This window comes from Tachyglossus aculeatus, chromosome 3, assembly GCF_015852505.1.
Source record: "Tachyglossus aculeatus isolate mTacAcu1 chromosome 3, mTacAcu1.pri, whole genome shotgun sequence".
Lineage (NCBI taxonomy): Eukaryota > Metazoa > Chordata > Mammalia > Monotremata > Tachyglossidae > Tachyglossus > Tachyglossus aculeatus.
In genome coordinates this window covers 25,380,930-25,406,153 of record NC_052068.1, presented here as the reverse complement: position 1 = coordinate 25,406,153, position 25,224 = coordinate 25,380,930, and the positions used below count along the sequence as shown (strand labels likewise).

General features: G+C 42.0%; 1 protein-coding gene across 5 annotated transcripts in view; it reads right to left on the bottom strand.

Moving 5' to 3' along the window:
- Positions 1–4,507: 4,507 nt before the first annotated feature.
- Positions 4,508–25,224, bottom strand: part of BLNK (B cell linker) — a 122,167-nt gene continuing 101,450 nt past the window's right edge. For all 5 annotated transcript variants that reach the window (XM_038744371.1, XM_038744372.1, XM_038744374.1 and 2 more), the window contains 8 exons: positions 24,471–24,498; positions 22,083–22,125; positions 21,423–21,507; positions 14,577–14,608; positions 12,825–12,901; positions 11,364–11,447; positions 7,580–7,735; positions 4,508–5,053 (listed from right to left, as the gene is read on the bottom strand). In XM_038744371.1, the coding sequence (XP_038600299.1) occupies positions 4,934–5,053; positions 7,580–7,735; positions 11,364–11,447; positions 12,825–12,901; positions 14,577–14,608; positions 21,423–21,507; positions 22,083–22,125; positions 24,471–24,498 (625 nt within the window). In that variant the 3' untranslated portion in view covers positions 4,508–4,933. The remainder of the gene's footprint in view (positions 5,054–7,579; positions 7,736–11,363; positions 11,448–12,824; positions 12,902–14,576; positions 14,609–21,422; positions 21,508–22,082; positions 22,126–24,470; positions 24,499–25,224) is intronic.

Here is a 25,224-nt window from a genome sequence, read left to right as displayed (position 1 = left end):
CTCTTTCCACTGGGCCATGCTGCTTCTCACTGCTGGGCCATGCTGCTTAGAACAGTGCTTGGCACATAGTAAGCGCTTAACAAATACCATTATTATTATTATTATCATAATAAAAAAGTTGAATCCTTTCAATGCCCATGGATCTCTGAACCGTGATGACTTTTCATTTTGCATTTAATCAGACTCCAGGCCTTTTCTGCTCCACGACACGGTTCCAAGGCCACGTTTAGCCGACTGGCCAGATCTTACTTTCCACACAGTAAGCGCTCAATAAATACGACTGAATGAATGAATGAATATAAATGAGTCTTCCGTTCAGCAAAGTTCTATTTCTTCTCATTAAGTAACAGCGTTTAGGTGGATTTCCTTGGCGCTCGCATCATGGGCAATCGTTTGCACTCAAAAAGGACTTTGAGAGGACTACCTACCTATGGGAGGTAGGATAACCGACAGCCGCATAAATGCCAGGAATATGCTACCAAGCGAAGAAGCGGGGAAAATGTTTCCCAGACCGAAATTTGCTTCCATGATGCTGTGTGAGCAGTCTGGGCCTCGGAGAAGGTCAAGTTGATGGCAGAGGCATAGTCGGGCTAAAGATCTGTGCCCCATCAGTTCCAAATATGTTCAGAACCCACAGTAGAGAATCTGGAATGATAAATTTCAGAAATTTCGGGGACACTCATTTTCCCTGCCCCAATGACTGCCATGCTAAATTGGTGACTCATTTGGGAGTGGTGAAGGTGCCAACATTTTTCGGATCTCCGAGGTTACCCCAAACTGTCACTGATTGAATAATACAGATATTCCCCAAAGGGTTACGCCACAGATGGGCGTTTTCTTACCAAAATCACCGTGAATGAATTTCCCTGCAGTTGTAAATACTTTGAAAGCCTCAGAAGAAATAATTAGAGATTCTTAGCCAAAATCAGGGCTTGGGGTTGGGTGAAAATACGCGACCTTGTTGACTTGGAGAATGTGCTTTGTAGGCTAAACATTTTGGCCCTTATCTCTTCGGATCATTTTTATCCCTTAGCTATTATAGCTGAAAATCCCATACTGCTTTCCCTTTAATTCCCTTTAACGTGAGAAGTCTAGTCCTCGTCTAGACTAGCAACTAGTCTAGTTGAAAGAACATGGGTATCAGAGGACCTGGCGTCTCATCCCAGCCCCACCACTTGTCTGCTGTGTGAACTTGGGCAAGTCACTTAACTTCCCAGTGCCTCAGTTACCTCATCTGTAAAATGAGGATTAAGACCATGAGCTCCAGGTAATTCAGAGATCGTATCCAACCTGATTAACTTGTATCTACCCCAAAGCTTAGTACAGTGTCAGGCACATAGTAAGCGCTTAACAACTACCATTGAAAAAAGTCACTGGAGGAAAGTGAAATCTCCAATTTGGAAGGTGAATCACAACTCAGTTTTCCAAAGTCAGGTAAGTTCAGTGGAGCAGGGTGCCAACTGGGCACTGACAGATTTTAAACGTTTTAAGCACAGTGTTTTTTTCAGCGCAATGAGGAGAGCCCTTTCCTTCATTCCTACTTCCAGATTTTGGATTCATACCTCATACAAAGAGGTCTTCTCGTGTTCTAGCTCCCAGCAAGGCAGCCTCTGTCCACTGCTTGATAGATGTCAGCGAAATGGTTGGAGATGGAGCAGCAGTGAGTTTTTCCTTTGTTGTGATGATGGAATCTCCCAGGGATTTTGGGAATGATGAATGAGACCAAGATTTCAGGACTGAGTATCTGTGCAAAGGAATTGAATGAACCCCTCTCCCATGCCCTGCCTCTGGCCTGGAATGCTCTCTTTCTTCAGATCCAACAGACAATTACTCTCCCCACCTTCAAAGCTTAATTGAAGGCAAATCTCCTCCAAGAGGCCTTCCCTAAGACCCCCTTTCCTCTTCTCGCATTCCCTTTTGCGTCACCCTGATTTGCTCCCTTTTTTCTTCCCCGCTTCCAGCCCCACAGCACTTGTATACATATCTGTAATTTAATTATATTAATGTCTTTCCCCATCTAGACTGTAAACTCATTGTGGGCAGGGGATGTATCTGTTTATTGTTGTATTGTACTCTCCCAAGCTCTTTATCTGATGTTCTGCACACAGTAAGCACTCAATAAATACGATTGAATGAATGAATGAAAGAATAAAGTGCTAGTGGTTTGCAAGGAGCCTTTCTCTCATCCTTGTCAGGGGTGTTCCTGCTTGGGCAGTCTTTTAGACTGTGAGCCCACTGTTGGGTAGGGACTGTCTCTATGTGTTGCCAATTTGTACTTCCCAAGCGCTTAGTACAGTGCTCTGCACATAGTAAGCGCTCAATAAATACGATTGATTGATTGATTGGGCACGTACTATAATACAGTGTTCTTTCTGCAAGTAGAAGGTATTCAGAAAATACTATTTATTAACTAGCTTCCATGCCACAAGCAGAAATGCTAGTGGTTGCTTCCAGCCACTCCCAAGGAGTTGTGGATTGTCCTTAAACAGCATGGCCTAGGAGAAGGAGCATGAACTTGGGAGTCAGAGGACTTGAGTTCTAATCCCGGCTTTGCCACTTGTCTGCTGTGTGACCGTGGGCAAGTCACTTCTCATCCCAGTTTCCTCATTTGTAAAATGGGGATGCAATACCTGTTCTCCTTCCCACTTAAGATTCTGAGCCCTGTGTGGCTGTTTATTCAATCAATCAATAAATCAATCATATTTATTGAGCGCTTACTATGTGCAGAGCACTGTACTAAGCGCTTGGGAAGTACAAATTGGCAACATATAGAGACAGTCCCTACCCAACATTGGGCTCACAGTCTAAAAGGGGGAGACAGAGAAAAAAAAAAAAACCAAGCATACTAACAAAATAAAATAAATAGAATATATATGTACAAGTAAAATAAATAAATAAATAAATAAATAGAGTAATAAATATGTACAAACATATATACATATATACAGGTGCTGTGGGGAAGGGAAGGAGGTAAGATGGGGGGGATGGAGAGGGGGACGATTCATTCGATCGTATTTATTGAGCGTTTACTGTGTGCAGAGAACTGTACTAAGCGGTTATCGTCTCTCTGTTTATCGTCCATCTACCCTGTCACAGTACAGTGCTTGGCACTTGTAAAGCATTTAACAAATACGATTATTATTATTATTACTTATTTAGTCACACCAAGGTCCTTACAAGCTCCTTGGTACCCTGTGCACCACTTTAATAGTCTCCCACTCTTCTTGTCTGATGGTTTCTGCACCCTGCATCATAACGCAGTGGTGCCCAAACACAGATTTTCGTTCCCGAGAGGGGAATGAATTTGACTCATTTTCATATCATAAATATTTAAGGTGCTATTAAAGGTCATAATGAAAAGAATGTCTAGTGAAAGTCATATAAGTCCTTTCTATAAGTTGGTTAGAATTGTACATTCACAACATCTTTCCTGCACACAAAACCATCTGTATGGTCTGGGTATCAGTTTGCAAACTTGTAATTCAATAAATACGATTGAATGAATGAATGAATGAATGAATGAAAGTGACTTGTACAAGTTTGTACATATCTATTCTATTCATTTTATTAGTTTATATTATTATATTATTTTTACATTATTATTTTACATTATATCATATTATTTATATTATTATATGCACATTTTATATTGTTATTAATATGTTGTTACATATGCATATATGTTTATTATATTATTTTTACATTATTATTTTATGCTATATTATATTATTTATATTATTATATGTATGTTGATATCATTATGAATATATCATTACATATGCATATATGTTTGTATTGTATTATTTTTACATTATTATATTATATTATTTTATATCATTTATATTATATGTATATTTTATATTATTATTAATACATTGCTATATATGCATATATGTTTGTATTATATTATTTTACATTATTATTTTATATTTTATTTATATCATATACTATATTTTATTATTTATATTATTATATTTATATTTTGTATTATTATTAACATATTGTTATATATGCATATATGTTTGTACATATTTATTACTCTGTTTTTTGTACATATTTCTTCTATTTATTTTAATTGGTTTATATGTTTTGTTTGGTTGTCTGTCTCCCCCTTCTAGACTGTGAGTCCGCTGTTGGGTAGGGACCGTCTCTATATGTTGCCAGCTTGTACTTCCCAAGCGCTTAGTACAGTGCTCTGCACACAGTAAGCGCTCAATAAATACGATTGAATGAATGAATGAATAATCTGCCTCTTCAGTGAAAAGAAGTTGAGCCATCTCATTCCAGAGGATCGCTGAATCCTCTACATTTTCTCTTGTTTAGTCATGTGGACAAGAACCAAGATATTCTAAAACACGTGGCTGGAGAGTAGTATGTGTCTGCTATTTACAACATAATGCATCATTTCATAGTATACTGATCTTTGCGTATATATCAAAAAAGAAGCAAAATGCCATTGCCAGAGATTGAGCGTGAACACGCAGACAGTGCAACTAAATTAGTGCTTAATGCTGTTTATTCCCCCGGACCATCGCAAAACCTTGATTTCCAGCACCCCTGTTTCAATCCTGGGCATTTTCTTTCAGGTAAGAAGGATCAGTAGCAGGTCAGTTCTTAATTGAGCATTTGTTTCTTTCTGTCCAGAACTTAGCCTAGAGAAGATTTTCCCTTATGAACATTTGTTAAAAAAAAAATACTCTTCTACATCAAATCCTCGGTATCAGTTGAAATAGTGAAACAGCACCAAATTACAGTTCCTTGCAAGCTTTTTAGAAGAAACAGATGACAGTTTATGGTGACGGCTCCTCATTTTCTTGGGTGGTTCTTTGCCCGAAATGTGGCAAGTGGGAACATTTGAAGTTGCACTGCTGGAAAGTGGAAGATGGGGCTAAACATCAAAGCAACTACTCTTCTGTTTGGCTTCTTTCTGTCCTTAGGAAACCGTTATAGCGTATTTCAGTCTGGTGGAGTCTTTTGTGTTGCTCTGACTGTCGATTAGAACAAGGGGTGTGTGTTGATGATTCTCTATGATTTCAGCCACACTGCTAAAGTGCTGGAGTAAGGAAACAGAGATTAATTAAATTATCTTTCACCACCATGGACAACCTTCTCAGCCATCAAAGCCCATCTGAATCCCACTTCCTCCATACAGTCCTCCCTGATTAATAATGGATGAGGCTGATATATACTTAGCCTCAGCACAAATGAATTTCTGTTTTGAACCAACTATAAGCAGGGAAGTAGTTTTGGGGTCTTTTCTGTGTTCTGCAAAGTTTGCGAAAACCTGGCAGAGTGCTGTGCCCAGAAGTCATTCATTAATGTTTTCTCTGCTTTTCCTAATTTTACAGCTACTTGATTTGGGGCCCAATTTTTCTCTTTGGCTGGAGAATAAATGTTCTCTGAGAACAGATGGGAAGGGTGAATTCTGTCCCCTTTCCTCCAGGATTTCCACTCTGTCTGAGTTTATACCCACTCTCCTCTCTAGATTGTAAGCTCACTGTGTGCAAGGAACTTGTCTACGAACTCTTTTATGTTGTGCTTTCCCAAGAGCTTAGTACAATGCTCTGCACATGGTAAGCGTTCAGTAAATACAATTGATCGATTGAGAGGGAGGAAGAATTGAGGCCCTGTTTCTCGTAGTCTGTGTTCGAGTCTCCCCTTCAGTGGGATCCTCCTGCTCTAGGATTCATCAGACTCATTTCTCCTCGGGATTGAATAATGAACCCAACCTTCCTCCAGTCAGAAAGGCTCTGCAAATGGAATATGTCGGTGTAGTAGAGCAGAATACATTGTTATAGACATTCGAGGTCTGGGGGAATAAAATTACCTGAAACTATGTTTTAGATCGAACCTTAATAGTATTGCAGAAGAGAATACTTGTTCCCTGGCTACTGCAGACCACAAATATAATATCAACTATTCAGAAATGTTTTTGAGACTGAGTGGGGTTAGGGAATTCTGGTGGGAGGAAGAAGGTGAACACCTTTGGTTCAGGTTCAACTGTTGAAGAATAGAGAAATTAACTTCTAGACTGTGAGCCCACTGTTGGGTAGGGACCGTCTCCATATGTTGCCAACTTGTACTTCCCAAGCGCTTAGTACAGTGCTCTGCACACAGTAAGCGCTCAATAAATATGAGTGAATGAATGAATGAACTTAATTACAGTTTTTAAATGTAAAAATTTGGAAAATAATCATTATGTCTCTTAAAAAAACACGTAATTATTGGTTTGATTCTGTCACTTTCCTTTAAATTCAGTTATTTTTTTAGTTCAACTAAACTGAATCATTTACAGACCCAGACCATCTAAACTGTGAATTATTTGGTCTTACTCCCCTCTCTTTCCCCCTCCCCCACTCTTAAACTTGCCCCCAAATGGCTTGATTTGTCCTCTACTCACGAGTTTCTCGTTTATGAAATAAGAATTTAGTGATCTCGTTATTTGGTGTTCAGTCTTTTGGAAATTGAGGTTCTCGATTTTTTTTCTTTCTCCATTCCTCTACATCTATTTTCCCTTCTAGATTGTGAGCCCACTGTTGGGTAGGGACCGTCTCTATATGTTGCCAACCTGTACTTCCCAAGCGCTTAGTACAGTGCTCTGCACACAGTAAGCGCTCAATAAATACGATTGAATGAATGAATGATTTGTTGATGTGCTAGAAGCATATACTGGCTAGCTCTCATTGGCCAACACAGTGGAAATCTCCCTGTTGCTGCCAACTGACACACAGGGAAGCCATTGAAAAATAATGTTTTTTTCTCGCCTACTTACTTCACTCTCTTCTCCCCTACTAATTTCACTCTCTTCTCCCCACACCCCTCATATCCTCTGTCACTATGCCCGCCATTAAGTTTGTATTTCTCCCCACCATATCGGTTCTGTCCTTGTCTACTTTAGTAGAGAGAGTGCGGGCAGGACTGGGTTAGGCATGGAGAGGAGCAGCCCACTGTTGGGTAGGGACTGTCTCTATATGTTGCCAACTTGTACTTCCCGCACACAGTAAGCGCTCAATAAATACGATTGATGATGATGAAGTAAAGAAAAAATGGTTTAGTGGTTTATTTGGGTGACAGCTGGCAGCAACAGAGAGATTTCCAGTGTGCTGACCAACGACCATTCAGCTGGCCCGATACTGTTACCGCTGCTGTCTCCTCACCCTCCCCACCACTGTTACTGTTGAACAGCTGATTTCTGAGCACATCCAGACAAATCCCTTCCCCGCAACTCACATCCTCTCTCTGTTTTCTTCAAACCCATAGGTAACCTTCAGTACCTCGCAATTTCCCCCTCCTACACTCAGAATCCACCAGCCAGATTTGGGTAAATACAAAAAGTGACATGGATTTTGCCAACAGCTGACCGAGAACCTTGGAAAATAGGTTAAATTCTTCTTTTGCAAATAGGTTAAATTCTTCTTTTGCTAGTAAAATGGCACAGGCATTTGGAGCGTGTGAGGTGGAGAATTCTGGGAACTGGAGGGCTCAGGTGCAGTGCATGCCATTAAGGCTTTCCAGATAATTAAAAATGTTCTCTAGTCTTAGGTTGAATTACGGAGACAAAGGAAAAAAAATTACTCACCTCTTCGCCGTTTTTTTCTCTGCCCAAAGCATATTGTTTAGTTGATTCAATAAATCGTACAGGGATATTATACACTCTCTTGTTATAAAATACAACTAAGGTATATGGTTGTTTTGAATTGTGACCAGAACTCTTCCTTATAAGAAATGATCCATCCTATTTTAAACAAAAAAATGATCATTGCAATTAATATTTTTGTTATGTATTGCCTGCAGTGAAGTATTTTTCACTCAAGTGTGCCAGATAATTAGAAACACACAAAAAATGAGGACTGTATGAAGTCTGAAGGAAAGAGTGGGAGGAGAGTAGATAGGAGAGATGAGGAGAAAGATATGAAGGGTTGGAAAAGGAAATCAGGAAACAAAGGTATTAAGGAAATGGAGGAACAGAGAAGGAGAGAGAAGTGGGAAAGAGGCCGAGGGATGAAGGAAAAGAAGGATGAGGAGGAGAGAGATGCAGGGAGAGGAGAGTTTAGAAGAGCAGTTAGAGAGTGTGGGGAAATACGATTGAATGAAAGAGGAGAGAGGAAGGGCTGGAAGATGCGTGGAAGAGATTGGTGGTAAGAGGGAGAGAGAGAGTGAAGGAGTCTAAAGGGCCTCATCCTGCGACTTCAGGACAAATAATCTGCACAGAAAATTCCTCCCTGTCTCCAGTCCACAACCATGATATCGTCCCTGATTCCTCTCTCTTTCAACCCACGTATCCAGCCTGTCACCAAATCCTGCCAGTTCTGCCTAGGCATCACCTCCATCTCATCTGTCTCACTACCAGCACTTGGCCCGCCTTCTCCTTCTGGTCTGGAGCTCCCTTCCCTTCTGACAGGCTGGCTTCCATCCCCTTCACTCCACAGAAACTGCCCTCTCTAAGGTCACAAGTAATCTCCTTTATGTCGAATATAACGGCCTCTACTTCATCCTAATCCTCCTTGACCTCTTAGCTGCCTTCAACACTGTCAACCATCCCCTTCTCCTGATAACATTATCCAGTCTTGACTTCGCTGATACCGTCTTCACCTGGTTCTCTTACTATCTCTCTGGCTGCTTGTTCTCAGGCTCTTTCATGGGCTCCTTCTCGGCCTCCTACCCCCTAATTGTGGGAACCCCTCAAATTTCAGTTCTGGCTCTCCTTCTACTCTCCATTTTCTCTCACTCCCTTGGAGAACTCATTCGCTCGCCTGGCTTCCGCTACCAAATCTAGATAGATGATTCCCAAATCTAAATCTCCAGCCTTGATCTCTCTCCTTCTCTACAGTCTTGCATTCCTTCCTGCTTTCAGGACATCTCTACTTGGATGTCCCTCTGACGCCTCAAACTTAACATATCCAAAACAGAACTCCGCATCTTCCCACTTAAACCCTCCTGATTTTCCTGTCACTGTAGACAGCACCACCAACCTTCCTGTCTCACAAGCCTTTAACTTTGGTGTTATCCTCGACCCATTGCTCTGTCAACCCACATATTCAAACTGTCACTAAATCCTGTAAATTCAAGTTTCACAGCATCACTAAAATCTGATCTTTCCACTCCACCCAAACTGCTACCATGTTAATCCAAGCACTTTTGGATCATTCTTCTGCAAAAACGTTCAGTCCATGTATACCCACTCCTCAAGCTGTTGTGCATATAGCTCCACATCGAAAAGAAACCCCTCATCATCCGTTTAAAAGCACTTAATCACCTTGCCCCCTCCTACGTTACCTCGCTGTTCTCCCACTACAACCCAGCCCACACATTCCACTCCTCTAATTCCAGGCTATTCACTCTATGTCAATCACATCTATCTCACTGCCGACATCTCACCCTTGTCCTGTCACTGGCCTGGTACACCCTCCCTCTTCATATCCAACAGGCAGTTACTCTCCCCACCTTCAGCGCCTTAATGAAGGCACATCTCCTCCAAAAGGCCTTCTTTAACTAAGCCCTCATTTCCTTTTCTGCCACTCCCTTCAGCATCGCCCTTGCACTTGGATTTACTTCCTTTTCTCACCCCTCCCTCAGCTCCACGGCACTTAGGTACATAACCATAATTTATTTGTATTAATGTCTGTTATATTGTACTCTTTAAAGCGCTTAGTACAGTGCTCTGTACACAGTGCTCAATAAATACAATTGATTGATTGACAGGTCACCACTCTCCCCATCTTCAAAGCCCTATTGAAAGCATATCTCCTTTGTGTCCCCCTGCTTCCATCCCCCACCCCATAAGCAACCTTTTTTGAGGAGCTTCCCCCACTCCCCCCTGACTCCAAAAGGCCTTCTTTAAGCCCTCATTTCCTCTTTTGCCACTCCCTTCAGCATCACCCTCGCACTTGGATTTACTTCCTTTTCTCACCCCTCCCTCAGCTCCACGGCACTTAGGTACATAACCATAATTTATTTGTTTTAATCTCTGTTATATTGTACTCTTTAAGGTGCTTATCCCCTGTTAAAGGACCCTGTTATCACCCAGTTACTTTGACAACAACCTCATTTACACCTAGTCAGCCCACCCACGCTATTTGGCTGTTCACTCTTCTCCACAGGCATTTCCTCTCCCATGACCCCCCTTAACAGCTCCGTCCTACTCCAGAACTGCCATCCACAAGACTCCATCCTCCACCACCTCAGAGACATTTTTACCAAGAGCCCCTGGACTCTCCTTGCCATTAACCTCTTTGATCTGATTTGACTGACCTATGGACAAGTCATTCTTCTGCCTATTTTATGGTCACTTCTGCATGTTAATTGTTAACTGCTCTCTGTGATATCATCATCTGCTTATTTTACTATTCCCGTCGATACTGTTAACGTCTCTCGATGTCATCACCTGCTTATCTTACTGCCATCACCTGCCAACATGTTTTGTTTTGTTGTCTGTCTCCCCCTTCTAGACTATGAGCCTGTTGTTGGGTAGGGACCATCTCTAGATGTTGCCAACTTGTACTTCCCAAGCTCTTAGTACAGTGCTCTGCACACAGTAAGCGCTCAATAAATACGATTGAATGAATGAATGAATGAATGAAATATCCTTCCCTGACTACCTCTTATTTCTTCGCTGTATTCATCCTCCCTTCTGCACCACCTATGCTCTTGGATAATAATGATGGTATTTGTTAAGCGCTTACTACGTGCGAAGCACTGTTCTAAGCACTGGGGGGATGCAAGGTGATCAGGTTGTCCCACGTGGGGCTCACTGTCTTAATCCCCATTTTGCAGATGAGGTAACTGAGGCCCAGAGAAGTTAAGTGACTTGCCCAAAGTCACACAGCTGACAATTGGCAGAGCTGGGATTTGAACCCACGACCTCTGACTCCAAAGCCCGGGCTCCTTCCACTGAGCCACGCTGCTTCTCTTGGATATGTACCCCTGAAGCACTTTGATACTCTCCTAACCCCCAATCCTTCCTGTCCATATCTGCTACCTCCCCTATCTCTAATTTATTTTAACATCCATCTCCCCCTCTTGACTGTAAGCTCCTTGAGGGCAGGGATCAGTCTTTACCTACTTTAGTGTATTGTGCTTTCCCAAAAGTTTAGTATGGTGTTCTGCACAGAGTCAATCATATTTATTGATTGCTTACTGTGTGCAGAGCACTGTACTGAATCTTCACTGAAGCAAAGTGTTGATGCTGTGCCATAGGAGAGCCAAGGAAACAGAAGGAGCGAGAGGAAGGGAGGTAGGATAAAGTCATTCTTGACTATCCAGAGATGAGAGGGAAAAGTAGGATAGTTTTCACAGTTGAGAGCATCTCAGTAATCGTTCGTTACCAGGTTGAAATTAGCACATTTGGTAATTATTTTAAATACCCTATTGGATCTGTATAAGGCAGCTTCTGCTGATTTTCGATCACAGGAACCAGCATACCAAGTTCTGCTATGAACCCCGGCTTCCTGTGAAATGGAGACTTGGGTTAAAGAAGCCGTGGCATGTGATAGTCCTGATTCAAAAAATGTGGGAGATATACTTTTGACCCAGCCTGGATAAATTATGAAAAGCCTCGTTCCTACCAGATGTGAGAGGGAACCTAGGGAAAAAGTCCTCCTCTTCACCATTTTCTTCAGAAATGGGAAGTACTCTCGGGTCTGCCATGCCACATGTTTTCAGTTAGTGTTTGGTTAGAATGCTGTGTAGAAATCAGGGGATGTACATCTGAAAATGCAAGCCTTTATACACAGCATGCTGATATGTGAAAAGAAACAATTTATATTTATGCATGTGTGTGGCATTGGAACAGGTTATACAGTGCAGGTTTTCCGGAGAGTGGGGTTTTGCAAAAATGCAAACCTCACAGTACACAATGCGTTCTGTGGGCTCTAGATGAGCTTCATTTTCTAACCTGAGAGGAGGGTGATTGGACAGTAGAAAACCAAATGAGGAAACCTTCAGCAGGTTTTTAAAAAATATATATAGTATTAGTTAAGCACTTACTATGTGCCAGACACTACACTGGAGTAGATACACACTAATCAGGTTGGACAGAGTCCGTGTCCCACAGGGGGGCTCACGGTCTAAATCCCCTTTTACAGATGAGGTAACTGAGGCACAGAGAAGTTAAGTGACTTGCCCAAGGTCACGCAGCAGACAAGTGGCGGAGCTGGGATTAGAACCCAGGTCCTTCTGATTCCCAGGCCAGTGCTCTATCTACTAGGCCATGCTGCTTCTCACAGGTTGGCGTGAAATGGTGATTCTACTGGTGGAACAGACATCATTGGTTTGCCTGCTGAGATGCCAAAGGAAGCTGTGAAACTGGTGCTCAAGGGAAAATGGGAATGGCATACTGTCACACTCTCCAATGCCAGGAAAGGCGAATTGGGGTGAATGAATAATAATAATAATAATAATGATAATGGCATTTATTAAATGCTTACTATGTGCAAAGCACTGTTCTAAGTGCTGGGGAGGTTACAAGGTGATCAGGTTGTCCCACAGGGAGCTCACAGTCTTAATCCCCATTTTACAGAGGAGGTAACTGAGGCCCAGAGAAGCTGACTTGCCCAAAGTCACACAGCTGACAGTTGGTGGAGCTGGAATTTGAACCCATGACCTCTGACTCCAAGCCTGTGCTCTTTCCACTGAGCCACGCTGCTTCTCGATATTCTTAATGAATATTAAACTGAGGAAAATCAACACATGTGGCCCTGTACAAGCCACACCGACAAACACAGATCCTATTCACAAAGATTTACAGTCTAAAAAGAAAACATAACCTGAGTTTCCCTGAGGCCGTTAGAAATTATGTCACATTTATTCAGGAGTTCACTTTATACCTGATCTGGAAAATTGAAGCTGGTTGAAAAGCCGTGCAATGGGACATCCAAAGTGCGACTGGCCACTTCTGGGGGCTCTGAAAATGATTAGGAAATATCGTTTAATTATTCAAACTGAGCAGGCAGGAAGGAGAACTAGATATTTTTGGAGACTGCACTGAAGCCTAGTGAAACCATCACTTGGAAGCTAATCCTGGCGGTTATGAGAGAGACAGGAAGACAAGATCTGTTCCCTCTTTTGAATAGTTTGATCTCCATTCTTTTTAAATTCCTTGCCTTCTCCCCTTCCTCGCTCAATAATTTATAGTCTCCCCTCTCCATCCCTTCTGAATGTCCATTTTAGTTCAGCGTAAGAGTTTCTCTGATTCAGCTACTCCACCTCACTATTTTTTTCTTCTTTACTCTCTCCCAGGCCCCTCCACATCTAATTCTTCAGCAACTATCCAAGCAGGGGTGAAAGTGAAGTTGTATCAGAAGGAACAGCCATTTCCACTACTGTGGCAGCGGCCACCCCACATGGCATGGAGGCTTGGGGAGGAGGGGGAAGGGGGAAAGCGAAGCAAATTACATCATTTCAAACCGCCACTGTCACTGAGGCAGGGTTGACAGGGAAGTGGGGGGAGGACACACAGGATATTTAAAGCTGCCTCTACTGGGATTGCAACAAGTGGCCAGGGAGGGGAACAGGGTAGGGCAAGTGGGGTGACAGCTGCTCTGGGTCACCCAGAAAGGATGAGAGGAACTCCAAGGTGGTTTTGGTTTTATTGGAGTGGCATTTCGGATGGTGCCAGCTTACTTTCACCACTGCATTCAAGTATAAACGATTTAGCCCAATTCTCTCCTCTGCATGGGGGAATGTGTGTTTCCCAGGCACAGAGAATGAGCTTTTGGGACCGGGTTCCCAGCTCCATTTGCAAATTATAGGCATAAGAGAAAGCTACCCAGCAGAGGAGAAAAGGAAGCACCCGGAATATGGGACGTATGTGTTTGGTGGTTCAACCTCAGCCCTGCCCCGTCTTGCCATCGCATGTGCTGTATGCCCTTTATACCTCCCTCAGTGCCCATATGCCACAGCTGAGTGCCAAGGGGTGGGGAGACACCCTCTCTTCCTCTCTTGGAAACAGTTTCAGCGCCCAGAGAATAGCATTAACCCTAAAATTCTCCTTACGAGAGCAATGGGGAATGTCAACGGATGTCTAAATCTTTGTGGTTTCTATTAAAATGAATTCATTCTCTCAGTCACATAAGCTTCCTGAATACTTGCCCTACATTTCGAAAAAAGACAAATGGAACTATTTCAACATATCTTCTTCAGTAGCAATTTCCTAATAAAATGTCGTGTTTGCATTGTAAGACTGAAAGGCTGGAGCTCAGTAAACAATTGGGACAACGATGACGCCGACGATAACCTTTTAAGAAAAATGACGGCTTGAATGAGGAAAAAACGTAAATCCTGAAAACTCATTTGGGGGCTGGATTGGTGCACAAAGAATATATTCCAAATGCAGGCTAACTGGTTACGATGATCTAAAGTAATCCACTTGAGTCCAACTTTTCTTGATAAGAAATTCATTTCTGAGCAAGATACAGGCATTGAGATTAATTTTTCCCATCCATCCACAGGACGGCACAAATCACCTCCCCATTGTACAGTCATTCTTGTTGTGCTAGTGAACTTTGGGCAAACCCCTAGGGTGCAATGAAAATTGGGTTCATTTTAAATTTAGTTCTAAATATGGGCAGTTTACTTACTTGGCAGAGGAATGGGTTTCTGGTGGATTGGTCTGAAATGAATAGATAGAGGATCATTTAAGCATAGTGAATTGATGCATTTTTAATTGCAAAGATAAATCTCGATATTTATTGAGTGCTTACTATGTGCAGAGCACTGTACTAAGCCCTTGGGAGAGTACAAAACAAGAGCGGTAGCAAGCATATTCCCTGTCAACAATGAGCTTACAGTCTAGAAGGGGAGAAAGATATTAATATAAACTAGCAATTTATAATATATATCTTAAAGATATGTACATAATTGTAGTGGGGTTGCGGTTGTTTTTTTTTAATGGCATTTATTAAGCGTTTACTATGTGCTAAGCACTGTTGGGGCAAATGTCTAATGCCCAAAAGTCACACAGTGCTAAACGCTTAGTGCAGTGTTCTGCACACAGTAAGCACTCAATAAATACGATTGAATGAATCCAAGTGCATAGATGATGCAGAAGAGAGAGGGGGTTGGGGAAAAGAGGGCTTAATCAGGGAAGGCCTATTCTTAAGAATATTAAGTTTACAGGCAGAGAAGTTCACTGGCATAAGACCTCAACTGGACTTGATTGAGAAGCATTTTGCAATGAGAAAATTTCCCAACTGATACCTCCAAAGATTCAGTTGAATGACTAATCAGGGAAACCATTCTCTGAAGAGCTGTTAAAAATGATCACTATGCTGGAGTAGCCCGAACGTTGCCACGGCAACCTTCAGCCCTCAGTTTACTTTCCTAAGGCCTGAATCCTGTGCGATTTTTGCTCGCATGGCAAGTAAACTGGAGAAACCCACTCCTGGTGAGAGTTGATCACTTGGAATCCCCAAGACTTTGTTGATACTGGGAAACGCACTCCACTTTGGCTACAAGGCTCGGACTCAAGGATTTCTAGAAGCTGAAAACTACCTTCGCTGAGCTCTCAGAGACGCTGTTCCAATTTTAATGTCTTTGGTTCCTTAGTGGTCCTTTCCACTTGGCTATTTTATAGCCAAGTGAGAAGCAGAGTATGGGCCTGGGGGTCAGAAGGTCATGGGTTCTAATCCCAGCTCTGCCGCTTGCCTGCTGGGTGACCTTGGGCAAGTCACTTAACTTCTCTGTGCCTCAGTTACCTCGTCTGTAAAATGGGGATTAAGACTGGGAGGCCTATGTGGGACAGAGATCATTTCCAACCCAATTATCTTGTATCTACCCCAGCACTTAGTATAGTGCCTGGCACATAGTAAGCACTTAACAAATACTAGTATAATAATAATATAGTACTATAATATTATTATTATACTAATGGGGTTGAGTTTTTTTTATTTTAATGGCATTTATTAAGCGCTTCCTATGTGCAAAGCACTGTTGGGGAGAATGTCTATTGCCCGAAGGTCACACAGTACTAAACGCTTAGTTCAGTGCTTCATCATCATCATCATCAATCGTATTTATTGAGCACTTACTGTGTGCAGAGCACTGTACTAAGCGCTTGGGAAGTACAAGTTGGCAACATATAGAGACAGTCCCTACCCAACAGTGGGCTCACAGTCTAAAAGGGGGAGACAGAGAACAAAACCAAACATACTAACAAAATAAAATGAATAGAATAGATATGTACAAGTAAAATAAATAAATAAATAAATAGAGTAATAAATATGTGCAAACATATATACATATATACAGGTGCTGTGGGGAAGGGAAGGAGGTAAGATGGGGGGATGGAGAGGGGGACGAGGGGGAGAGAAAGGAAGGGGCTCAGTCTGGGAAGGCCTCCTGGAGGAGGTGAGCTCTCAGTAGGGCCTACTGTGTGCTCCGCACACAGTAAGCGCTCAATAAATACAATTGAATGAATCCAAGGTTAAATTCTAATCTGGGATGAAAAAATTCTCCAGGAGAATTTCAGGTTAAAATTAAAATGGGGGCAGGTCCAAAATATTAATGATGCTGGATACCGTATACCCAAAGCGTTGCCTCTCCCCACTAGACTGTAAGCTCCTTGTGGGCATGCCCTCCCTCTGCCTATCCTCCAAGCTAGCTCTCTTCCTCCCTTCAAGGCCCTACTGAGAGCTCACCTCCTCCAGGAGGCCTTCTCAGACTGAGCCCCTTCCTTCCTCTCCCTCTCGTCCCCCTCTCCATCCCCCATCTTACCTCCTTCCCTTCCCCACAGCACCTGTATATATGTATATATGTTTGTACATATTTATTACTCTATTTATTTTACTTGTACATATCTATTCTATTTATTTTATTTTGTTAGTATGCTTGGTTTTGTTCTCTGTCTCCCCCTTTTAGACTGTGAGCCCACTGTGGGGTAGGGACTGTCTCTATATGTTACCAACTTGTACTTCCCAATCGCTTAGTACAGTGCTCTGCCCATAGTAAGCGCTCAATAAATACGATTGATGATGATGATGATCATTTCTACCAGCTCCATTGTACTGTATTTTCCCAAGTGCTTGGTACAGTGCTCTGCACACCGTCAGCACTCAATAAATACCATTGATTGGTTGACTGATCGACTGTCACGTCCTCAAGCATTCTCTGGGGTCCCCAGCAACGAAGAGCGGGGGTATGGCTTGACCGTTGCTTCCAATCCTCCTGGAGCCTGGAAGAATTTCTGGAACTGCAGCATATCGCTCCATGGATATCCTAGGTCCTTTCCTCCTCCCACGCCTTCCCGCTTTAGATCAATCAATCAATCGTATTTATTGAGAACTTACTATGTGCAGAGCACTGTTTAGATCTTCTCACTGCGGCTGCTTGAGGGGCGGGAGGTGGGGTGGTCAGCTCTGCTTCGCACGGCCTGCTCAGGCCAGTCTAGCTCCCTAGGCTAAAGGAAGGGAAGCAGGAGACTGCTGAGCCATAAGGGCAGGGAACATGGCCAACTCCGTTATACTGTGTTCTCCCCAACTCTTAGTACAGCGCTCTCACAGTGAGCACTCCATAAATACCACTGATGGATTATTTGGGAGAAATGGAAGTCAGAAAGAGAAAAGAGGCATCTCCAACCAATTGCTGTCCTGACCGCTTGCCTTGTTTATCATCATCATCATCTTCATCAATCGTATTTATTGAGCGCTTACTATGTGCAGAGCGCTGTACTAAGCGCTTGGGAAGTACAAATTGGCAACATATAGAGACAGTCCCTATCCAAGAGTGGGCTCACAGTCTAAAAGGGGGAGACAGAGAACAAAACCAAACATACTAACAAAATAAAATAAATAGAATAGATATGTACAAGTAAAATAAATAAATAAATAAATAGATGGCTCTTATTTTGTTTATGGCTCTTTGATTAGAGGTAGGGTAGCCTCCCCCCCTTTTTTTCCTCTCCTCCTCCTCATCACCCCCCTCCCTTCCTCTACCCTACCCCTTTCCCCTCCCCACAGCACTTGTGTATATTTGTACATATTTATTACTCTATTTTATTAATGATCAATCAATCAATCATATTTATTGAGCACTTACTGTGTGCAGAGCACTGTACTAAGCGCTAGGGAAGTACAAGTTGGCAACGTATAGAGACAGTCCCTACCCAACAGTGGGCTCACAGTCTAAAAGGGGGAGATGGAGAACAAAACCAAACACACTAACAAAATAAAATAAATAGAATAGATATGTACAAGTAAAATAAATAAATAAATAGAGTAATAAATATGTACAAACATATATACATATATACAGGTGCTGCGGGGAAGGGAAGGAGGTAAGATGGGGGGGATGAAGAGGGGGATGAGGGAGAGACGAAGGAAGGGGCTCAGTCTGGGAAGGCCTCCTGGAGGAGGTGAGCTTTCAGTAGGGCCTTGAAGGGAGGAAGAGAGCTAGTTTGGATGTGCATATAGCTCTAATTCTATTTATTCTGATGGTATTGACACCTGTTTACTTGTTTTGTCTTGTTGTCCATCTCCCCTTCTATACTGTGTGCCTGTTGTTGGGTAGGGACCATCTCTATATGTTGCTGACTTGTACTTTCCAAGCGCTTAGTACAGTGCCCTGCACACAGTAAGCACTCAATAAATACGATTGAATGAGTGAATAATAACAGGCAGCAGCATTACCAGCAACTTTCGCTTTGATTGGCAGAGATTGGGATACCTGAAAATACCTAGTAAAACATCTGGCTGGTGGTGAGCTCAGCTTAGATTGGAAGCTCCATGTGGGTAGGAAATGTGTCTACTACCTCTGTTACATTGTACTCTTCCAAGTGTTCATTCAGTGCTCTTCACGCAGTAAGCGCTCAATAAATATGACTGATCAATACACCTCCAAGCCCCAATAAAGAATGCTTAATTTTGTCTATTAAAGATTATGAACAGGTTTTAATTTTTCAGATCCTTGTAAAGGAACTCTAAGGTTAGAAGATGAGTAAAACTGATAAGCTATCACTGCCTTAATTCAAACCATATAGTTGTCCTTTATCGTTGAAGGTGAAATTCACCTATGATTGTTTTTATGTGGCTGTAGAGGCCTTTTCAGCCATATTTGCACGGAAAAAGACTTTCCCTTGTGTGTCACGTTTCATTTCTGTGGCACCTAGTACTGTTTTCTCTTTTTCCTCCTTGTCTCTCATTCCGTTTAAAGCTCTTGCTCAAAGAGAGCCATACCTTTCTTGAGACACTCAAATCACAGTTTAACTATGGGTGGAATGTGTGTAAATTCCATCTAAGAGACAAATACTGTGTGCACTAGAGAGAAGATTAGAAATTAGTATCAATTAATGCATAGTATTTATTGAGCACTTCTAGTGTACAGAACTCCCAGACCAGGAGGCCTTCCCAGACTGAGCCCCTTCCTTCCTCTCCCCCTCGTCCCCCTCTCCATCCCCCCCATCTTACCTCCTTCCCTTCCCCACTGCACCTGTATATATGTATATATGTTTGTATATATCTGTTACTCTATTTATTTATTTATTTTACTTGTACATATCTATTCTATTTATTTTATTTTGTTAGTATGTTTGGTTTTGTTCTCCGTCTCCCCCTTTTAGACTGTGAGCCCACTGTTGGGTAGGGACTGTCTCTATATGTTGCCAACTTGTACTTCCCAAGCGCTTAGTACAGTGCTCTGCACACAGTAAGCGCTCAATAAATATGATTGATGATGATTGATGATGTACAGAACACTGTACTAAGCCCTTGGGAGAGCACACTACAACAGAATCAGTAGATGTGATCTCTACCTTACAGTCTAGCAGTCTGGAAAGGAAAGGAATCTTGGCCCTAAAATTCTTAAAATGAAGATTATGCTTGAATCTGAAGGAAGTGAACAGTAGGAGACTCCATTCAAGTGCACATTCCTGAATTTCAAGGGGTTGGGGACCAAATTCAGGAGTAGGAATTTGATTCCTGTGGGGAAAAAAGTCCCTCAGCATCTTTGCTTATCACCACCTGCCTCTGTGCTTCTCTTTGAGGCATCAGAGTAAGACAAAGCTCCAGGGAACACCAAGAAGTCCACAGGGAATTGAGTCTCATGAATGACCCCTTTCCCATCTCCTCCCCCTAGCTTGAAACTCCCTCCGCCTCCACGTACATTAGACCACCACTCTCCACATCTTCAAAACCTTACATATCTCCTCCAAGAGGTCTTCTGCTATTAAGCTTTCTTTTCCCGGGCTCCCTCTCTGTTCCATGCATCTATGCATTTGAATTGGACAACTGATATTCGCCCCACCCTCAACCCCACGGTACTTATGTACATATCTTTAAATTATATATTATAAACTATTTATTTATACTAATGCCTGTCTCGCCCTCTAGACTGTAAGCTCATTGTGGGCGGGGATTACCTTTGCCAACTCTGCTGTATTGTATTCTCCCAGGCACTTCGTACAATGCTCTGCACATAGTAAGCACTCAATAAATCATCATCATCATCATCAATCGTATTTATTAAGCATTTACTATGTGCAGAGCACTGTACTAAGCGCTTGGGAAGTACAAATTGGCAACACATAGAGACAGTCCCTACCCAACAGTGGGCTCACAGTCTAAAAGGGGAAGACAGAGAACAAAACCAAACATACTAACAAAATAAAATGAATAGAATAGACATGTACAAGTAAAATAAATAAATAAATAAATAGAGTAATAAATATGTACAAACATATACATATATACAGGTGCTGTGGGGAAGGGAAGGAGGTAAGAAGGGGGGATGGAGAGGGGGACGAGGGGGAGAGGAAGGAAGGGGCTCAGTCTGGGAAGGCCTCCTGGAGGAGGTGAGCTCTCAATAGGGCCTTGAAGATAAATACTATTTATGATGCTGAACATGGAAACTGGGAACTGAGAAACCCCCATGATTGAAAGTGAGGGGATTTATTGGCTGGTGGGTTCAGTAAAGGAGGGAAAATTCATTCATTCATTCATTAAATTGTATATATTGAACAGTTACTCTGTGCATTGCACTTATGGGATGAGAAGGGAGACTTGTAAACTGGTTACTAATTCCAACTACTTCTTTAATTGCTTAGGGGGTTCACTATAAATGAGCATCACTGTGAGCCCCAGTAAAAAAAGGCAATAGTATTGTGCTTAGTAAGTGCTTATAAGCGCTTAGTACAGTGCTCTGCACACAGTAAGCGCTCAATAAATACGATTGATTGATTATGTGTACATATAATCATGATTCTATTTATTTTTAATTAATGATGTGCATATATCTATAATTCTATTTATAATGATGCTACTAGGCCTGTTTACTTGTTTTAACATCTGTCTCCCCCCTTCTAGACTGTGAGCCCGTTGTGGGCAGGGATTGTACCTATTTGTTGCTGAATTGTACTTTCCAAGTGCTTAAGTTCAGTGCTCTGCACACAGTAAGCGCTCTATAAATACTACTATTGAAAGGAAAATAATTTTTACTTTGGGGCTATGGAAGGCGCTGTCGGATGCAGGAATTCCTGTCGTTGGCCCGACCCACGGCGGCGCTCCACAGGAACAGGCTTCTCTGCAATGGGAAAATTCTTATCAGGCAAAATCCTCAAACCACAAAACAACAATGTATACTCATTTCTGTTCGCAGAGTGAATTCATTCATTCATTCAATCGTATTTATTGAGCGGTTACTGTGTGCAGAGCACTGTACTAAGCGCTTGGGAAGTACAAGTTGGCAACCAATAGAGACGGTCCCTACCCAACAACGGGCTAGAAGATATTAGCAGAGAGAAGTAGCATGGCCTAATGGATAGAGCACAGGCCTAGGAATCAAAGGATCTGGCTTCTAATCCTGGCTCTGCCGCATGGCTGCTCACTTAACCTCTCTGAGCCTCAGTTACCTCATCTGTAAAGTGGGGATTCAATCCTCCTCCCTCCCACTGTGATCCCCATGTGAGACAGAGACTGTGTTCAACCTGGTATCTCCCCCAGTGCTTAGAGCAGTGCTTCATACATAGTAAGCGCTTAATAAATACCATAAAAACAGACTATTACTTAACTCCTCTTCCTCTCTGCCCTGTCCCCACACTCCCGCCAACCCATTCCTCCTTTCTGGTTTCCCCCTCAAAATTGCCTAAACAGATTTACCTTCATTCACACTTAGCAGGTCTCGATGAGGTAAAATTGGGGTCTGGAATAAAAGGAAGAGCCATGAAAACATTACAGAATTTAGAACTCAAAGCACATGTGTTAAATGAAATCCAAGGAATTATTCAATCAATCCATCAATCAGTTGTATTTATTGGGCACTTACTATGTGCAGAGCCCTGCCTAAGCGCTTCAGAGAGTACAAAAGAGAATTAGCAGACATGTTCCCTGCCCATAACGACCTTACAGACTAGAGGGGTTACTGATAAAAGAAATGTCCAAGGCAAACAGCAATATCAATTTGAGTCCAGAAGCCCTAGTGATGAGAAATTGATCAGTTTTATAAACAGGTTTGAAAATGGTTCTCAAACCCCATCAGCCCACCTCTGAGACTGTACTAGAAATTAGGCATCTCTTTCTGTTCTGGTCTCCCTCTGTCCACACAGATCTCCCTCTTTCTTAATCTTTCTTCTTCTTTCTCCCTCTTTCTTAATGGCAAACTGGATGGGAAGAGTGAATTAGGTCTGCTACTTAGTGGAGAATGTGGGCATGCTCAGGGGATTTCAATCTTGAGCTCTCTGATATATGTATATATGTTTGTACATATTTATTACTCTATTTATTTATTTATTTTACGTGTACATATCTATTCTATTTATTTTATTTTGTTAGTATGTTTGGTTTTGTTCTCCGTCTCCCCCTTTTAGACTGTGAGCCCGCTGTTGGGTAGGGACTGTCTCTATATGTTGCCAACTTGTACTTCCCAAGCGCTTAGTACAGTGCTCTGCACACAGTAAGTGCTCAATAAATATGATTGATGATGATGATGATGTTTGTACATATTATTTATTTATTTATTTATTTATTTATTTATTCTACTTGTTCATATCTATTCTATTTATTTTATTTTGTTAGTATGTTTGGTTTTGTTCTCCATCTCCCCGTTTTAGACTGTGAGCCCACTGTTGGGTAGGGACTGTCTCTATATGTTGCCAACTTGTACTTCCCAAGCGCTTAGTACAGTGCTCTGCACACAGTAAGTGCTCAATAAATACGATTGATGATGATGATGATGTTTGTACATATTTATTATTTTATTTATTTATTTATTTATTTATTTATTTTACTTGTTCATATCTATTCTATTTATTTTATTTTGTTAGTATGTTTGGTTTTGTTCTCCGTCTCCCCCTTTTAGACTGTGAGCCCACTGTTGGGTAGGGACTGTCTCTATATGTTGCCAACTTGTACTTCCCAAGCGCTTAGTACAGTGCTCTGCACACAGTAAGCGCTCAATAAATGTGATTGATTGATTGATTGATTGATTGTTGTGGGCAGGGAATGTGTCTGTTTATTGTTATACTGTACTCACCCAAGTGCTTAGTACCAGACTTTACATACAGTATGCATTCGATAAATACGATTTATTTATTTAGAGGGGGAATGAATCTGCCCCTCTAGACCGTCCGCTCATCGAGTGTAGAGAACCTGTCTACTGACTGTGTTATATTGGATATTGGATAAGTTGCCAACTTGTACTTCCCAAACGCTTAGTCCAGTGCTCTGCACACAGTAAGCGCTCAATAAATACGATTGATTGATTAATTGATCGTGAGGTTAGCTGATCTCCGGGAAAGAAGTGAGAAAGAGAAATCCCGGTGGAGGAAGGCAGTGGTTATGTGTGAACCATGGTGGTGGAATCAATAAATGGTATTTATTGAGTGTTTATGGGGTGCAGAGTACTATATCAAGTGCTAAGGAGAATACAATGCAATAGAATTAGGAGAAATGTTCCCTGCCTATAATGAGCAACTCTATCCCTCCTCTTCCCACTCCATTTCTTTCATGCCCTCGAAGAGGTGGAGAGGAAAGCTAGTTGCTGACTCCAAACTTTGGGAACTATGATGACCCCATCTCCCCAGAGGTCATCATCATCATCATCATCAATCGTATTTATTGAGCACTTACTATGTGCAGAGCACTGTACTAAGCTCTTGGGAAGTACAAATTGGCAACACATAGAGACAGTCCCTACCCAACAGTGGGCTCACAGTCTAAAAGGGGGAGACAGAGAACAAAACCAAACATACCAACAAAATAAAATAAATAGGATAGATAAGTACAAGTAAAATAAATAAATAAATAAATAGAGTAATAAATATGTACAACCATATATACATATATACAGGTGCTGTGGGGAAGGGAAGGAGGTAAGATGGGGGGATGGAGAGGGGGACGATGGAGAGGTCAGTAAGTTAACTTGTCTAACTGGCATATGCACATTAAAGGAAGCCTAACTTCACACTCCTTTTCGGAATCTATTTCAACTTTTAAAAGGCAACTGCCAGGGGAAACAACACAATACTGAAAAATGCAAAATCAACTTACTGGCTTTGGTTGAGTATTGATTTTCTTTCTGAGGAATAAACAGAAATTTTTGATTGTCAGAAGACTTGAATTAAGAGTGCAATTAAATGTCTTTCTCATTAACCTAGCATTTAGTAGAATTCTACTCTTGAGAGGCCCTTTTGGGAATCGAGGGGACGAATTGAGAAGTTTATCAATTCCAGGAGAATTCCAGCTGGAGCTGGGATTTGTGCGGGAGACAACAACTGTTCTTTGGGGTGGTCCAGAGACAGACAAATGAATGACTGTTTAGGGAGGGGAACATATCTGAGGGCCGATCTAGAAGCAGCATGGCCTAGTGTCAAGAGCAGGGGATTAGGAGTCAGAGGATATGGGTTCTAATTCCGGCTCTGCCACTTGTCTGCTGTGTGACCTTGAGCAAGTCACTTAACTTCTCTGGGCCTCAGTTCCCTCATCTGTCAAATGGGGATTGCGACTGTGAGCCTCACGTGGGACAACCGATTAACTTGTATGTGCCCCAGCGCTTAGACCAGTGTTTGGCACATAGCAAGCGCTTAACAAGTACCATCGTCATCATCATCATCAATGACTATACAGAGGGGAAGAAATAGGGACTTGTGGCAGCAAGGGAGTGAAACTCAGTGGACTGTTAAGATCCATGTGATTGTTCTATGATAACTGTTACCGGTGATTTAGCCGGGGAAATAAGGGAAAGAAGATTTTGTTTATTTTGGTGTGTATTAAATGCATGCTATATGCTTCACACAGCTTTTGT